The following is a 16,477-nucleotide window of genomic DNA, read 5'->3' on the forward strand; positions in this document are numbered from 1 at the left end:
GACGTTCACCCAGGGATAGACTCTAGACACGTTACATTAGCACGGATGCTTCTGAAAAAGGGACAGACATCAGGAATGAGGAAATTACAGCAAAATAAGAAAGGGGTCTCAAAAGACAGTGACCACAGAAGAGCAATACCCTCCACCAGCCCCACATTTTACCCTGTAATTCTCCTGGTAACCCTCCCGGCCACCCCGGAAGCACGCACGACTACAGGGCTCCATTAATTAGCAACCCTCCTCCCCCTCCACCGCAGAGCAGGGCCATGAGCTCCACATGGCCCTGGCACAGAAAGGCCCTGCTGCCAAGCAGCCTGTGTGGGACTGGGAAAGGCCTTGGGGAGATAGAGGCGGGAGGACCACAGCACGGCACAGCCCAAGCTAGCAGGCCTGAGCATCACCGGGATAAAGAACCGGGACTGGGGAGGCCCCCGTGTTCTCGGTCTTCGGGCTCTGCTGAGCTACTCCCTTTGTGCAGGTGCCAGGCTCGGGTCAGGCCCAGAGATACCATAGAGGGTTCCCAGCAGAGGGAAGAGCAAAGGAGGTGCCTGGGTGAGAGGAGACCAGGGCTGCTCTGGCGTCCCAGGGAGGGGAGGAACAGGGATCAGCTGGGAGCCCATTTCTCCAGAGCAACTCAGAGCCTCCAGACCCAGACAAAGCCAGAAGCTGGAAAGTTGGGAACCGAGAGAGGCTGGATCAGGGGAGAAGCCAGCCCAGGGGGGCAGCTCATGGACAGCACAGAAGAGAGATTTCACCCCAGTAGCAAGGTGAGCACTGAGGCAAAGGCCCTCAAAACTCTGGCTACTGCAACACTGCCCATGTCATGACTATAATGATTAAATATGCACTGAAGCATAAATCATCCTCAATAAAATGTCACTTGAACTTTTAAAAAATGGGGAGAGGGTAAGATGAACAGTCTAAATGTTTGAGGGGCACCCGGGTGGCTCAGTCGGTTAAGCATCCAACTTCAGCTCAGGTCATGATCTCACAGTCCATGAGTTCGAGCCCCGCGTCAGGCTATGTGCTGACAGCTCAGTGCCTGGAGCCTGCTTCGGATTCTGTGTCTTCCTCTTTCTCTGCCTCTCCCCGATTCGCACTCTGTGTCTCTCTCTCTGCCTCTCTCAAAAATAAATAAACATTAAAAAAAAATTTAAAAAAAAAAAAAAAAAAGAAAAAAAAAGGGGCGCCTGGGTGGCGCAGTCAGTTAAGCGTCCGACTTCAGCCAGGTCACGATCTCGCGGTCCGTGAGTTTGAGCCCCGCGTCAGGCTCTGGGCTGATGGCTCGGAGCCTGGAGCCTGTTTCCGATTCTGTGTCTCCCTCTCTCTCTGCCCCTCCCCCGTTCATGCTCTGTCTCTCTCTGTCCCAAAAATAAATAAAAAACGTTGAAAAAAAAAATTTAAAAAAAAAATAATAAAATAAAATAAATAAATAAATAAACATTAAAAAATTAAGAAAAAACAGGGGCGCCTGAGTGGCTCAGTCGGTTAAGCATCCGACTTCAGCTCAGGTCATGGTCTCACAGTTTGTGGGTTCAAGCCCCGCGTCTGGCTCCGTGCTGACAGTTCAGAGCCTGGAGCCTGCTTCAGATTCTGTGTCTCTTCCTCTCTCTGCCCCTCCCATGCTAATGTTCTATCTCTCACTGTCTCTTAATAATAAATAGATGTTTAAAAAAAATTAAAAAAAATAAGTAAGTAAAAATAAAAAATTAAGAAAAAACAAAAGAAAAAACTTTATACAAGTACAGTGTAAATGTTTCAGACAACGGGGTGCTCTCTCTTCCTGTTTTTGAGAATTTCTCAGTTTGTATTCAACAAGGCTTGGGGGTTGAAGAAAAAAAAAACACATCCTGAAAAAGAACAGTGGACCACCTCCTAGGCCTCAAGTCAGGATGGGAAAGAGGAGGCCGAAGCAGGTCCAGAGGCCACAGCCCCAGGAGGAGCAGACAGTGGCAGGGGCTGTCCTGCAGCCCATGGGGGCCCATGGGCCCCATCTCCCAGCTGCCTGCAAGAAAAGCAAGTTTCCCAAATATGGTCTGCAGCCTGCCTCAGGGAATCACATCCCGTCAGGGGGCGGGACACCCGGCCCACCCTCCCCCTGTGACCCCAGAACACAGAGCCACCCCAGTGGGTCCCCCCCAGCCCCTGCCCTGGTGACCACAGGAAGTGCCAGCAGAGTGAGTCACGGGAAAATTCCCCTCTAGCCCAGTCAGAGGGGGCGGGGTACAGACAGAGGGGACTGCCCCTCTGAGGCCCCTCACCTCTCAGGAGGACAGCCCAAGGAAGGCTGGCAGAGGGGCCTCCACCAGGCCCTGCCAGGCAGTGCTGGGTGCTCCGGGAAGCTGGAAGGCTCTAAAGAGGGCAAGGTCCGGTGGGGGAGAGGGATAGAGGGGGAGGGTCTGCGCCAGCCCAGGACAGCTTGTGGGGCCTCCTGCACCCAGGGTGGCCAGCCCCCACCCCCTTGGCGTGAGCTCACTGAGCAGTCAAGGCCAACAACGACTGCAACTGTATAGTCTGGGGCGGCTGGAGCCAGGCTGGGAAGCACCTCTTGGGCTGGGCACGTGGCACAGGGTGCCTGGCACCAGGAGCGCCTCTGCCTGCATCAGCTGGTGCCCCCACCCACAGTCCCAGGAGCAGCCTCTCCACAGCCTGTTCCTGAGTCCTAGGCACCGCTGGCACTGGGCACTCCAGCTGGCCGAGCACCCTAGCTTTGGGCCTCTGAGCCTCCCCAGCTGCTCCTGAGACATGTTCCTCCTTGCTTCTCCTTCCTTCTTCCAAGTCAAGCAACTAAAACCAGACCTGGGTCTGGTTCTCCCTCTACTGCTGGGTGACCCTGGGTAAGTCTCTCAGCCTCTGAGAATCCAGATCCCCTGTGCTAAGGCCACAGGCTTGGTTTCACAGGACTGTTCTTTTGTTTAACAAAAGATTTGCCAGGCCCCTGCTCTCTGTCAGGTGTTGGGCCAGGCTCTGCAAGATGGTGCAGGTCTAGCTTGACCAGGGCCCTATCTGCATGGCACTTACATTCCAGTGGAGCAAACACCAAACAATTTGTTAGGGCAGGGGGGAAAACCGCAATGCCAAAAATAATGCGGGACAGAGCCACTGCATATAGAGTGGTCAAAGATGACCTCCCCATGGAGGTGATCCTTCAGATGATTCATGAAGAATGAAAAACAGACAACCATGACACCAGCCAGGGAAGAGCATACTGGCAGAGGATGGGCATGAGCCGGGGCACTGGAGGAGGAAGAGGCTGGAGGGAGACAATGCATGAGACCTCAGTAGATGTCATCCAGTGGTGGCACCTCATGGCAGGTAAGGCCGGCCAGGGCAAAGCCTACAGCATCTGAGCAAATCTACTCCGGACACACTCCTCAAGACCCAGAGTCTTGCCCCAGCACGGAAGAGGGGCCAGCGCCCCCAGAATCTAGCTTTCCAGCCTCCCTCACTGCTGCGCCAATCAGGGCCTTCCCATCCATCTCATAAGGGGGGCACAGCTATGACGTCTAGAGGGGCGCGCTGCCAGGGCACCATCACAGTCCATGCAGACACTGCCAGCCACGTGTTTCCAGGGGACCATAGAGAGTGCTGCCTGACTTGCCCCAAGCCTCTGGCCAACCTCATTCCTGCCTCTAGGAAACCCTGGGCTGTGTTCTACTCCACAACAGGATTTGGGTGGCACTCCTCCAGGAAGGCTCCATGCCCCTCTTTGAGCACACGCTCCCCACTGCCCCCAACTCAAAGTGCTGACCCAAGCATCTCATTACTGCCTACTTTGTGCCCTCTGACCCAGATGCTCAGGAGAGGACAGGGCAGGGGGTGGGGTCCTTCAGTATGGAACCCTCAGGCACATGTGCACAGAGCCTGGCCCTGAATGAGCGGGTTTAGGCAGAAGCCCCCCTTACAGAAGGTGGTATCCAAGCCTCCCTGGTAGCAGTGTGGCCATGCCTGAGGAAGCCAGGAAGACAACGTGGGGCTCACTCACCCCAGAAGGAGGGGAAAGGAGAACCTCTAGCTCAACGCCGACACCGCCAGGCCCCGTTCAGAACAACACGCTGGTTGTCGCACATGGGGGCTAACGGGGCTGCCCCACAGGCCCCGCCGGACTCTGAGAATAGCCCTCATTGTGTCCCAGGGCCCTGTGGGCACCAGACCCACCCAGCCCAGGTGTGCCCTCAGACATGGAGTAGCTGGGCCTTGGCCACAGGGGGGCACATGTCTGGAGGACTGCAGCCATCTGACGCCTATGTGGGTCTCTCCACTGGCTTCGCCTGCTGCCTTGGGAGCCTTGGATGTGCTCTGGGTATCCCTAAACCCTGACTCTGCAGGAAGGCGTGACCTGGTAGCTGGAACTGGTGAGGAGACACCAGGCTGATGGGGACATGACGGACAGCTTCACAGCACTACAGTCACAGCAGTAACGACGACCTCTGTCAGGAGCAGGCTCTTTTGCGTACTTCAGTCATCCCTTTTATTTTTTTATTTTTTTTTTTTTTTTTTTTTCAGTCATCCCTTTTAACCTTATGAGAGACTGATTACCTCCATCTTGCAGACAGGGAAACTGAGGTACAGAACAGTTACCCGACTTGCTAGGGACAGAGTCAGGAAGCAGCAGAGGCAGACCTGGGCTCTACGATAAAGCAGAGCTGGAAGGCTCCAGGTTGATGCTTAGGTCCCTGGAAGCCAAGAGCGGAAATCTGACAGGCCTTTTCCTGAAACTCCCCCCTGTCCCTCAGCACCAACGCGCGCGTGCACAAGCACACACACACACCCCAGCTCCAAACATAGAGCCTCACACACAGTAGTCACTTGGGAAACACTAGCTCCCTTCATACTCGGAACCATCTCCTACTCGGGCCAAGATTATTTCTGGGGTATTCTGTTTGCTTGTCTCAAGGAGCCCCCAGTGGCTAATGGATATAGGTTCAATGCATGCGTGTCTGAGTGGCAGTGTGCATCCACAACCCCTGCTCACTGGTGCCTGCAGAATCCCCCTGGAAAGGCAGTAGCCAAGGGCCCACTGGTAAGGGTCCTGACCATCCCCTCCCCCTGCCTCCCAGGCTCTAATGGCACCATAAGGGCAGAGTTCCTTCCCTTCCCAGACATGCCCACACCCTCGTCCCTGGTGAAACTCCATCCCAGCCAGCCTTATTGTCACTCCCCTAATACACCCAGGGACAAGCGAGTAGCCAGGGTCTGGGCTCAAGTTCTCAGTGTTCGACTGTCAAAGAGCAAGACTGTGGGCAACCCCTATTCCAGAGCCATCCCAAGAGGAGCACAGCTCCTGCCCTACCTACCTCAGGAGTGCCTGAGGCTCAGAGAACAGAGCTGGGACTATATGTGGGTCCTCAGCCCCATGTCTGATACTCTGTACTTAGAAACTGGGTCTGTTGAATGAAGGACTAAAAATCCACCTGTGATGGCCCCTGCCAGCAGCTCCTTCAAACAAACATGAGCCATGGCCCAGCCAGCAGATGCTTCTGTCTCCGGAGCCAGCTCTGGGCCAGGAGCAGGACCCTGCCCCCACCCTTGCCAGGGCATCCCAGGCACTGTCCCTGGGAGGCTGGGCACAGGCAGAAAGGTGGCGTGGGCAGGCCCTTTGTGCTGTAGGACATAACACCTGCAGCCCCTAACACACCACAGATGATGAGAACAAGCAAGCTGGAGTCAGAGCACCAAGATGGTAGGAAGGCAAAGCCCTCTATCCTGCAGTCCATTCCAACTACTAACAGCTTGGGAATGGTCCCCAACCCCTTTAGAACCCTCACCACTGCCACCTAGCTCAGGGAACTGACCCAGGCTGCCAGAAGCCAGAGCTGCGCACTTGACCACCCACTGCTCTCCTTCTCCATCCCTGGGGCCTTGCTGGTCCCCTCTTGGGATTCAGTCTCTTGAAGAGCGCTCAGCATGAGGCAGACCTTTACTTCAGGGATAGCACCAGCCCCAGACACGTCATCACGGAGGGGAAAAGGCAGAAGGGACAGCCCAGGGGGGATAGGAAGGACCTCACTCCTTTTAAGACCCCAGTTTCTCCACCTTGACATCTAAAGCCCCCTGCGGACTGCCACTCCCCAGCCCTAAATGGTAACTTGCTGCAACCCTTAAAGCAGCAGCATCTGCCTGGGCAGGAATGGAGGGGAACACGAAGGCACAAAAAGTGGGGTTCTCTAGCTCAAAAAAGAGTACCGAACCCCTGATTTCTGGGATGCACAGTAGAGATGAGGGTCTGAGATGGGGCCCTGCTTCCCTCTTTGAGCTGCTTCCACTCCAGGCCAGTACTCCACTCCACTCCTTACTCAGAAGTACAAGGGGGGCAGGGGGACGGTGGCGCCTGCGTGGGTCGGTTAAGCGTGGAACTTCAGCTCTGGTCACGATCTCACATCGCAGTTTGTGGGTTTGAGCCCCACGTCAGGCTCTGTGCTGACAGCTCAGAGCCTGAAGCCTGTTTCAGATTCTCTGTCTCCCCCTCTCTCTGCCCTTCCCCCACTCATGCTCATGTTCGTGCTCTGTCTCTCTCAAAAATAAACATTAAAAAAAATTTAAGGGGTGCCAGGGTAGAAAGCATCTGACTCTTGGTTTTGGCTCAGGTCATGATTTCACAGTTCACGAGTTCGAGCCCCAGCGCTGGGCTCTGTGCTGACAGCTCAGGGCCTGGAGCCTACTTGGATTCTGTGTCTCCCTCTCTCTGCCCCTCCTCTGCTTGCGCTCTGTCTCTGTCTCTCTCTCTCTCTCTTCTCGAAAGAAAGAAAGAAAGAAAGAAAGAAAGAAAGAAAGAAAGAAAAAAAAAGTGCAAGGGAATTAGGGCAGCAAGACACTGGAGCCAGGGCCTCTCTCCAGGGCTAGAGGGCCCAGCCCTACCCCCTTCCTTGAAGGGAGACCACCCTTCAGCCCCTTGTTGAGGGGCCTTGAGGACCCAGGGGAAGAGGAGCTTGCCCAGTATCTCTGCTAGAGAATGATCCCTATCACCTCAACCCTACAACTCACTCACCAAGTGTGACTCCAACACTGCCCTTCACCCTTCCAGAAGCCTCCTGCGGGGCACAACTGGCCTCTGGTTCTGGCTGTCCCAATTAGCTACGGGCTCCTAGGAGGTGGGGAAGGGAGTTTTCCAGGCCCAAGAGAAAAGGGTGGTGGGAACTCCTAGAAGCACAATGGATGCCAGGAGGGACCACAGAAACACAGCCCCGCAGCCAGAAGGACCCCACCAAGTTGGCAGCCCCAGCACGGCACAAGAGCACCCCAGGGACCAGAGCGCTCCTAATCAGGGAGGGGGTGTGGTGGAACACTTGTGGCACAGAGCATGGGGCTATACCAGGAGACAAAGTTCTGGATCCAATTCTGTGAGAACAAGTACCTGTCCCTCTCTGCCTCAGTCTCCCCATCTGTATGATAACAGGGAGAGCAGCTGTCTCAGGGCGTTTCCTGCTCAAGACGCCCTAGGGGCGCTGCCCTTACTTCAAACCCTTCTCCGAGCCTGAGGGGATGGTGCCAGCAGCCCACAGCACTCACACCTGGCTCGTGCAAAGTGTAATGGCCAGAGGCTCCAGCTCTCCTCCTGGAACCAAGGGTGACAGTCCCAGCAGCACCTGGGGCTGCCCTGCCCGGCTTCCACCGGTTCCCACTGGGCTCCTTCCTTGCCCAGGGCAAGTGGGTAGAGGGTGCTGGTGCCAGGAGGGTTCGTCCCAGCACCCAGCACACACCTGCTCTTCTAGGCCAGTCGATTCTTCCACCCTGGGACATCACATCATCAGCTCTCCACCTGGGAAAGGAAATGGGCACAGGAAGATGTGTCTCCCAGCCCAGAGGGATAAGGAACGTGTCCAAGCCTGGCTGAAATGGGCACAGAAGTCAACAGCAAACCTGGAGAGTGCCTCCCAGCCTAGACTCTCAGGGGAGAAGTGAGGAAAAAGAAACTCCTGTCCTCAAGACCGATGAGTGGGCTGATGTCCCCAGTCTGGGATCCAAGACCCCAAAATCTCTCCAGGCACTAACCCACCCTCGGTCCTAGAGCACCCTAGCGCTCAGCAAATCGCAACTTCGACTCCTCCAAAACTGCTCTGGGCTGTAGCTCTTGCAGCAGTGAGGGGCTGGGAGCCCTGGTTGCGGACACTCGAGTGGCAGCCCAGTCCCTCCACAGCCATGGACTCCCACCGCCATGATCCCGCTCCTACCGAAGGTAGGGCAATCGTGGTAGGTAAAGGCCTAGAAGAGCCTGCCCCCAGGCCTGGAATCCGGTGCTGGCAGGCTGGGGGTGAATCATTAACAAACCCAGGATTGGTGCTCCAGGCGCACCAACACCTCCTCAATCACCACGCACTTGTTCGCTCAACCCCTAGCCTGGGGGTGGGTAGGGGCTGCTCCCCACTCGAAAACAGAGATGGACCACCATCCCGCTTGCTGGAAATCCACGCCTCCTAGAAGTTCACGATCCAAGGAATCTCGGACCCCTCTTTGTAGCTGAGGAAACTGAGGCTCGGAGGCGTGTCACGCAGGCCCAAGGTCACCCAGCAGGCGGCGGCCGGCAGGGGGAGAACGGGACTCCCGCCAGCAACTTTCCCGGATCCAGGAACTTTCCTGCCGGCCAGCGGCCCCTGAGTCCCGCCCTTCTAACCGCCCCGTGGGCGCACAGGCTCTGGGATCTTCCGCAGTCCTTGCCTCCCGGCGTTCCCGCCACGGCGGGAGAGGGGTTTCAGACCTCGGACCCCGGCCCGGTCGCGACCCCGCGGAGACTCCAGTGGCCAGCTGTTCCCAGGACCCGCAGGTCCGGCAGGAAATGCCACACATTTATCTCTTTCTCGCTTGGGACCGAGCCGGGCGTGGGCAGGGCGGTCGCCTGGAAGCCGGTACGCGGACGCCGCCCGGATCTGCGCTCCCGGACCCGGGGCCGCGTCTGCCGCACTCACCAGGTAGTTCATCGTGTCCGGCCGGCCTGCGGCCCCGCCTCTCCGCTAGGGCGCACACCAAGCTGCCCGCGCCGCGCGCCCTCGGGGCCCCGAGAGGGCCGCAGCCGTCCGGGTCCCGGTCTGGGTCCGGCCGCCTCAGCCACCACGCCTGCGGCTGCCACCACTGCCCGGAGAAGGTTCCACCTCGCTCCACCCGCCGCCGCGGTCGCAGCCTCCGCCCCCCGGCGGGGCCCGGCTCCCAGCATGCCCGGCCGTGCGAGCCCATTGGCCACTGTGGCTTCCCATGCAAATGAGCCGCCCGCCAGCCCGAGGGGCGCGGGCGCGCGCCGCCCAGTGGAACCGCCCCTAACCCCACCCCCACCCCGCACCAGGTCCTAGGCATCCACCCGCTACCAGCCTGCGAGGCTAGCACCGAGGGCATCTCCTTTTCCCCAAATGCATGTCCCCTGCCCTCCAGTAAGAGCGAGAACGCGCCCCTCCTCAAGGCCTAAGCAAACGCCCCCTCTTTTGGGAAGACTGCTGGGATTACCACCCCCATGCGCTCGCTGCAGCCCCCATGCAGACCCCAAAACGCTAGCCTAACCTCCAGTGGACTTCTGCCTTCACCACGCACCAAATCCGGGGCATTCCGCGCGTGTCCATCCGGCCATCCGACTCAGATCTGAATGTAGAAGTAATAGGGAAGGGGCATACCCCAGCTGGCAGAAAACTAATAACGACCACCGCACCAACTCTGGTCAGGCCTATCCTGTTAAGAGCTCCAGGAAATGAAGACACGAGGCAGGGAGACAGAGACCCATAACCTAAGAGCCACAGAGCCACAGAGTCTGTTCTATCAGATGTGCCTGAGGCTCAGTCTACCCAGGGTCAAGGGGCTCACGATCTCCCACCTTATCCACTGAACTGAACTGAGCATCCCCGAAGCATGCCCCCATGGTCTCCATTCTGCCCTAGGAGCTCTGCTCCCACCCACAATCCCTCTAACACCTGTGCCCAACAACATGGGGAGAGGGGGAGGTTGCTGGGAATGAGAGGGAAGAAGAACCACCGGAGGGAAATAGTGGAGAGCACCTTGGTTCTCCTGAGTCCACTCTCCCGAGGTCAGTGACTGTCACCCCACACAGCAGAATCAGGGTGTGCTAGAGTCCCTGAGCATGTCCAGGGTTGCATAATGGTCTGCAAGGATATGTAGGATAGAACCTGCTCCAGAGTCAGCCAGTTCTGTGCCTCAATCTCCAGGATCCTTAGCCCTCATCCTAGACCCCTTGCTGAGCATAGGGACACCATCAGGCAGTTCACAGTACCAGGGAAGCAGTGCGGCCAACCTGGCTTTGCTCTGCAGAGGCCCCTCAGGCAGGGCCTATAAAACACATACTAGCCCAAGATGGATCCACAGCTGCCCCTCCACCAGACACACAGGCCTGACAGCCAGGGCTCAGCTGACTGAGCCCCTGGCCAGGTGTGCCACCTAAGCCCTCTCCCCCCTGTAAAATGAAGGGGGTGGGCTATGGCCCCTGGAGAACTGGTTAAAAACCAGATTCCTTGGGCCTGGCTGGCTCAGTCGGTAAAGCATGCAGCTCTTGATTTGAGGTTTTGAGTTCAAGACCCACGTTGGGTACAGAGATTACTTTTTAAAATAAAATAAATTTTAAAACACTGGATTCCTAGTTCTCCCTGCTCCAGAAGAACTGAGTGTGGGGGACCTAGACGTCTGCATTTCCTCAAAACTTCACAGGGACCCAGTAGACAGAACTCATGGCCTGGCAGGAGAGGGAAGTAAGGAGCGGTGGGATTTGTGACCCAGAGTCCTCAAGGAGGGAGACTGGCCCCTTGTCATTCTGGAGGAGGAGCTGTCACTTTCCCACAGGAGGAGCCAGGTGTCAGGGAAACACTCCCTAGGGCATACCCTCCTGCTGTTCCCAATGTCTGCCTCAAAGTCAGGCATGGAGCTGTGAGCCTGGGCCCTCCTAAACCCTGAACCTGTCCTCAGCGCGGCTGGCACCCCAGGTTCCAAGGAAGCAGATCGGAACCAGCTAGGCCATGCATGAGAATCTGTCTGTGCTGGGTGCTCGAGGAGTCCTTAGGTTTTCCAGGGTCTCCACTGAGGAGAGGGGTGGGGACCAGGCCCCACAGCCAGGCAGAACCCTGCTTGCAGGGCTCCAGGCAGGTCTCTGCAAGGGTGGGTGGGGACACAAAATGCCTGGCCCTCAACTGGCTGGCCCTACTCCATCCTAGCTGGCCTTGGGAGAAAGGAGGCTGCTGGCTGGGACCTAGGGAACAGGAGACCCTCCCGACTCTGGCTCAGGATTAAAGCAGCGCTGGGGGCGGGGCTGCTGGTGTGGGCAGGCAGGCGGGGGAGGGGAACCCAGCTCAGGCAGAGGCATTTCAAAAATTTGCTCCTTTTCCACTTAAACTCCCTCCCACTCCCCAAGCCTGTGCCTCCCAGAATGGCATTTCCGCTTTGTAATCAAGGCCCTAGGATCTGTGCCCCACAGTGATGGAAGGGGGGGGGGGGGAGGGGGAATTGAAAGGAGAGAGGAATGCCCCCTCCCAGGCCGGCAGGTAGATGGGTGGGAGAGGGGCACCCTGGGCAGGCTGCAGCTGGGATGTGTGGGGAAGCAGACCCTTGGGGCCAAGAAGCTCTGACAGTGATATAGCCCCCAGGAGAGCTTCCATGCTGGCCCTGGACCAAGCTCTATGACTATGTGCTCATTTCACGCCCGCAGAGATCCTGTAAAACAAGCTTTGCAATTAGCCCCATTTTCGTGATGAAGAGGTTGAGACCCAGTTTACCGCCCCTGGCCCCATTCTATAGACTCCCAGCCACAAAAGGATCAGAGCTGATGGCCAGGGAAGGGACAAAGGGGCTGCTAGACAGGTGGTGCTTCAGGACAGGGCAGGAAGAGAATGAGGGCACAGGGGCACCAGGGCTCGGAAAGCCAAAGAAGCTGTCGCGCCCGGAGACCCCAAAGGACAAGCAGCTGAGACCCAAGCACTCCCCAAACACAAGTGAGTTCAGAACTGGGGCCCAGCACCTCCACCCCCACAGGCAGTACAGGGGAATGTGGGGGCAGTGATGAGCGTGAGAAGGCGGAGGTGTTGCTGGCTGAGGAGGAGCCCCACCCCACCCCGCCCCGGGCTGGAGGGGGGGTGTCGCCAACTCCTCCCCTTTGAGCCCAGAGTAGCTGGCTGTGTAGGAAACATGGTGGGACCAGCACATGGGGATGATGGTTCCCATCCGCCCATTAGAGTGTCTACTGGGGTGCAGGCTGCTGCTGATCCCAGACCCTAAATGGGAGGAAAAGCTTGGGACCCAGCGCTGCTCTCTGGGCTTTTTGCATCTTAATCTTCAGGTCAAACCCACTGCACAAAGAACTATTCTTGCTTTCAGCCCAACAATGTCTGTTGCAGCATTTGTAACAGCAAACAAAAGGGGGCATAACCTGAAGGCCCAACTATAGGCGACTGCCTTCTCAATGGGATATTGTGTAGCTATTAAGATAGCCACTTTCCCAGCGCCTGGGTGGCTCAGTCGGTTGAGCCTCCCACTCTCGACTCTCGGTTTCAGCTCAGGGCATGATCTCACTCACGTTCAGTGAGTTCGACCCCCACATCGGGCTCTAAGCTGACTGCACAGAGCCTGCTTGGGTTTCTCTCTCCCTCTCTCTGCCCCTCCCCCTGTGCTGTCTCTGTCTCTCTCAAAATAAGTAAAGAAACTTAAAAAAAATTTAAAAAGACAAGATAGCCACTTTCAAAGAGTGAGAAATCATGCAAGAAAACGCTTATGACCAGGTGAATGAAAACAGCAGACTAAAATGGCCTGCAGAGTGCCACGGCAGGCAGTCGCTTTCCCAGCAGCAGGAGAGGGTGGCGGATGGGTCAGCTGACGGCAGCTCTGGGAGCGGCAGCAGGAAAGGATTTCCTGAGGCCGGAGGTGAGTGCTGCCAGCCCCAGGAACAGGAAGAAATGATGTATCTGGAGGGCCATGGGGTGTTGACGCCTTCCCCCTGGGCTGGCCACTCACCTTGGCAAGCTCGAACCCAGCCTGTGAGCTGAGGCCTGCCTGTGGATGGGCCAGAAAAGAAGGGAATCCAGCTGCATCCAGAACCAGTGCCACACACGGCTGGACACCCCGCACACCTGCTGTCACAACCACCACTCCCCAGAGGCCCAGAGAGGGGACATGCTGTGCCCAGGTCACCCCGCCAGGAAGGGAGCTACATCTGTAACCCACCCCACCCAACTCCCCAGGCGTGTCCCTACGGAGAAGCACCCCAGGGGACCCCAGACAGTGCAGAGCATACACTCTTAGGGTGATGTTGCAGTTGTCAGACATAAAGAGCTTTCCCATTTTCCCTGCTCTCTGAGGATGGCGTGACCAGTGACCAATGGGGCAGTTCATCTGTCATTAATGTGAGCAACCTGACTGTGGGAAGGTGGGCGGGGCCAGTCTAGAGCCAGATCTCAGCCTGCCGGCCCCTTCAGCATGTGCCCGGACTAGTGCCCAGAGACCCAGGTACAGGGTCGAAACCAGGACCCCTGGTAAGCGTGGGGGTGGAACTGCCGGGTGCAAGGACAGAGCCAGGGGTGAGGGCAGAGGGCTGGCTAGCCTCCTAGATCCAGGCCTGGTTCCAGCAATTGCAATGCTCCCACCTTCTCACAGCTCCCTCCCCTATCCCCTCTGGCTCTTTCAAGGACTGGGAACGGAAGAAACTGCATACTCTCCTAATTCTTTTATTGCTTCTCTAATTTGAAAATTAGAGAGCAGTGGAGGCACCCGCAGGAAAGTGCCTGCTTCAGAGAGGGGCTCTGCTCACAGCAGGCCCAAGGCTGGAGCAGGATGACAGAGCTGGGCCCTGGGGCACTTCCCAGAGTCTCTCTGCCACACCCCAGGGCACTGACCCTGGTGGCCCTTTCTCTTCTGCACCCCTTCCTCCCATCTCCCTCTGAGAACCATCACTCTCCTGGCAGGGGATCCCCCTGGGTGCTGGCAGGTGGAGGCCCCCATGTGTGCAAGAAGGTCAGGGTCTAGGTGCACTCTGCCCTCCCTGCCGATGCTCACCCCCCTCCCTGTCCCCAACACCGTCTGGGGGAGGAATGAGGAAGAGGCCAGCAGAAGAAATGGGGGTAGGGGAAGAGAGGAGCTTGGTCCTGGCTGGAGGAGGGGGATGAAGACAGGCACAGGGACAAGTCCCTGTCCTCAGAGAGAAAGCTTAGTGGCTGGTGGCTCCCCGGATCTGGCTGACAGCCTGGGCCAGCAGGGACAGGGGTGTGGTCAAGAAGCCACCCGAGCTAGCCATCTGCTCTTGCCTCTCCTCATAGCAACCAGCGCCAGCATCAGGGCAATTGGAGGGGGGTGCCTTCAAATGCCATCTGCCAACCCCCCTCACAGCCTACTTCCGCAGGAACACAGGTGCCCACACCCACAAAGAGGCGGAACAGTGTTGCCCAGTCACTTGGTCGGGGTCGGGGGTGCAGTAGGGAGAGTAGGGAGGGCCTAGTGGAGCAGCCCAGCAAGTGCCTCCCGGTGCCAGGATGGGTGGCGCTGGTGTGTAGTGGGAGGTGGTGGGTGCTGCTGACCCCAGGGTGCCTTTGTCCACTGTGCAGTCTCATGGCCTGGTGACCGGCAGGACTGCTGGTGTCCTCACGCTTCACGGATGCGCCAACCGAGGCTCTGAAAGGTCCGGTGATGGCGGAGGGTCCCATGCCAGCTGGAGTCATTAACTCCAGGAGGGGCAGCGGGGCGAGAGTACAGAAAGGGGCGACGCGGAGAAAGCAGGGCCATGGCAGGCAGCCACCAGGAAAACCGCTGCTTCTCCCTCCGTGGACAGCACCGTGGGGGCGTCCCACCTGCCCTGCTCCAGCCCACAGGGAAAGGCTCCGTGTGTCCCAGGACACCCAGACCCCAGTCCTCACCCGGCTTGAACCCACCCACAAGGACGGGAGCAGAGACTGTTAATGACTCCAGCTGGGATGGGACCCTCCGCCATCACCGGACCTTTCAGAGCCTCGGTTGGCGCATCCGTGAAGCGTGAGGACACCAGCAGTCCTGCCGGTCACCAGGCCATGAGACTGCACAGTGGACAAAGGCACCCTGGGGTCAGCAGCACCCACCACCTCCCACTACACACCAGCGCCACCCATCCTGGCACCGGGAGGCACTTGCTGGGCTGCTCCACTAGGCCCTCCCTACTCTCCCAGCCCCTGCTCGGGTGCCTTGAGCTTCCCTGAGCCCCTGGACCGCAAGAGAAACAAAACCTCCTCTGAGACCCGTGGGCAAAATCTTTCTGGGAAGCCCAGTCGCCCCCAAATCCACCGGCCAACACTGGCGGGGCTGGGGGGGGGGGGGGGCTGGCGGTGTGGGGAACGGCTGGTTACGGGGTCCATCACTACACATACCACAGCCAGCGTGCGGGTCATTCCTTCAGCACCTGCTCGCCACAAGGACAGAGCTACTGAGAAACCGTGTCCGTGTCCTTGGGGAACTTGCACTGCAGGGTGTGTGCGTGGGCCCACCCCCCACATAAACACGTGACCACCTATGGTGCTGAGAGCCCTCGAGGAGAAGGAGACGGACGGACGGACGGACGGCAGAGTGATGGCAGAGGCTACTTCGTACGAGGTGCCTGCAGCGGGGGAGGGTCCTCTCTGAGGAGGTGGCCTTTAAGCAGATGTGTGACTCTTCCACGAGGCTCGTGATGTGTTAAAAAAGAACAGTAAAGATTTGTAAAAATAGCCCAGGCTCGCCAACTCGCTCAGTGTGGAGAGTGGAGCAGGAGGTGTTCAGTCCCTGGATGCAGGGAGTGGTTCTCAAGCTACCCCTCCCCCTTCCTTGAGTGGGGAGGTGTCCAGCGGGCCGGTGCCCCTCGGAGTTGAAGCAGAGCAGCCAGGAGTGTCTGCTTGGTGGGGCGTCTTGGGACAAAGAGGAGTGAGGCCAGGAATCTGTCCAGACCTGAGAGGGGGGAGGGATGCCGGCAGTCCTCAGGTAAGGCTCCCTCCCCTCCTACCGCCTACTTTCCTAGAAGCGTCTCCCTACCAGAACCTCTGGAGTGGACAGGGGCCAGGGGTAAACACAGGTGACTCAAAAACTTAAGACACTTCACCTCTTGGGCAACCTAGAAAAAGGGAATTCAAACCCCGGACACCCAGGAGGGCTCAACAGAATGGCGTGTGGTCACACGACTTCCTAAACAAGCTTGTAACTTTGGGGGGACCCAGGATCCGGCAGCACAGACAACGCTCTGGGTTCACCTCAAGGCACACGTGCTTGGATATCGGGTTTTGGAATATACCGAAACAGGGTATGACACCAACAACAATGGCAGTGCGTCAGTACTTAAAAATACACAGCATACAAAGACCAGAGGCAGAGTGGCGCCTGGGTGGCTCAGTCGGTTGAGTGTCTGACCCTTGCTTTCGGCTTAGGTCATGATCTCACAGTCGCGGGATCAAGCCCCGTGTTGGGCTCTGCACTGGCGGCATGGAGCCTGCTTGGGGTTCTCTCTCTCTGCCCCTCCCCTGCTTGTGCTCTCTCTTTTTCTCTCAAAATAAATAAGTAAACATTAAAAAAAGAG

The 16,477-nt window shown here is 57.7% G+C and overlaps 1 protein-coding gene across 3 annotated transcripts in view; it reads right to left on the minus strand.

Annotated features, from left to right (window-relative positions):
* The window catches only part of BCAR1 (BCAR1 scaffold protein, Cas family member), a 38,393-nt gene that overhangs the window by 16,150 nt on the left and 5,766 nt on the right, over positions 1 to 16,477 (minus strand). Inside the window, exon 1 of one of the 3 annotated variants that reach the window (XM_049622619.1) lies at positions 8,904 to 9,127. The exons of 1 other annotated variant lie outside the window; for it this stretch is intronic. In XM_049622619.1, the coding sequence (XP_049478576.1) occupies positions 8,904 to 8,915 (12 nt within the window). In that variant the 5' untranslated portion in view covers positions 8,916 to 9,127. Of the gene's footprint in view, positions 1 to 8,903; positions 9,128 to 16,477 lie in introns of those variants that run through there. One more of the 3 variants, XM_049622621.1, reaches the window with a different exon arrangement.

This window comes from Panthera uncia (assembly GCF_023721935.1).
Source record: "Panthera uncia isolate 11264 chromosome E2 unlocalized genomic scaffold, Puncia_PCG_1.0 HiC_scaffold_20, whole genome shotgun sequence".
Taxonomy (NCBI): domain Eukaryota; kingdom Metazoa; phylum Chordata; class Mammalia; order Carnivora; family Felidae; genus Panthera; species Panthera uncia.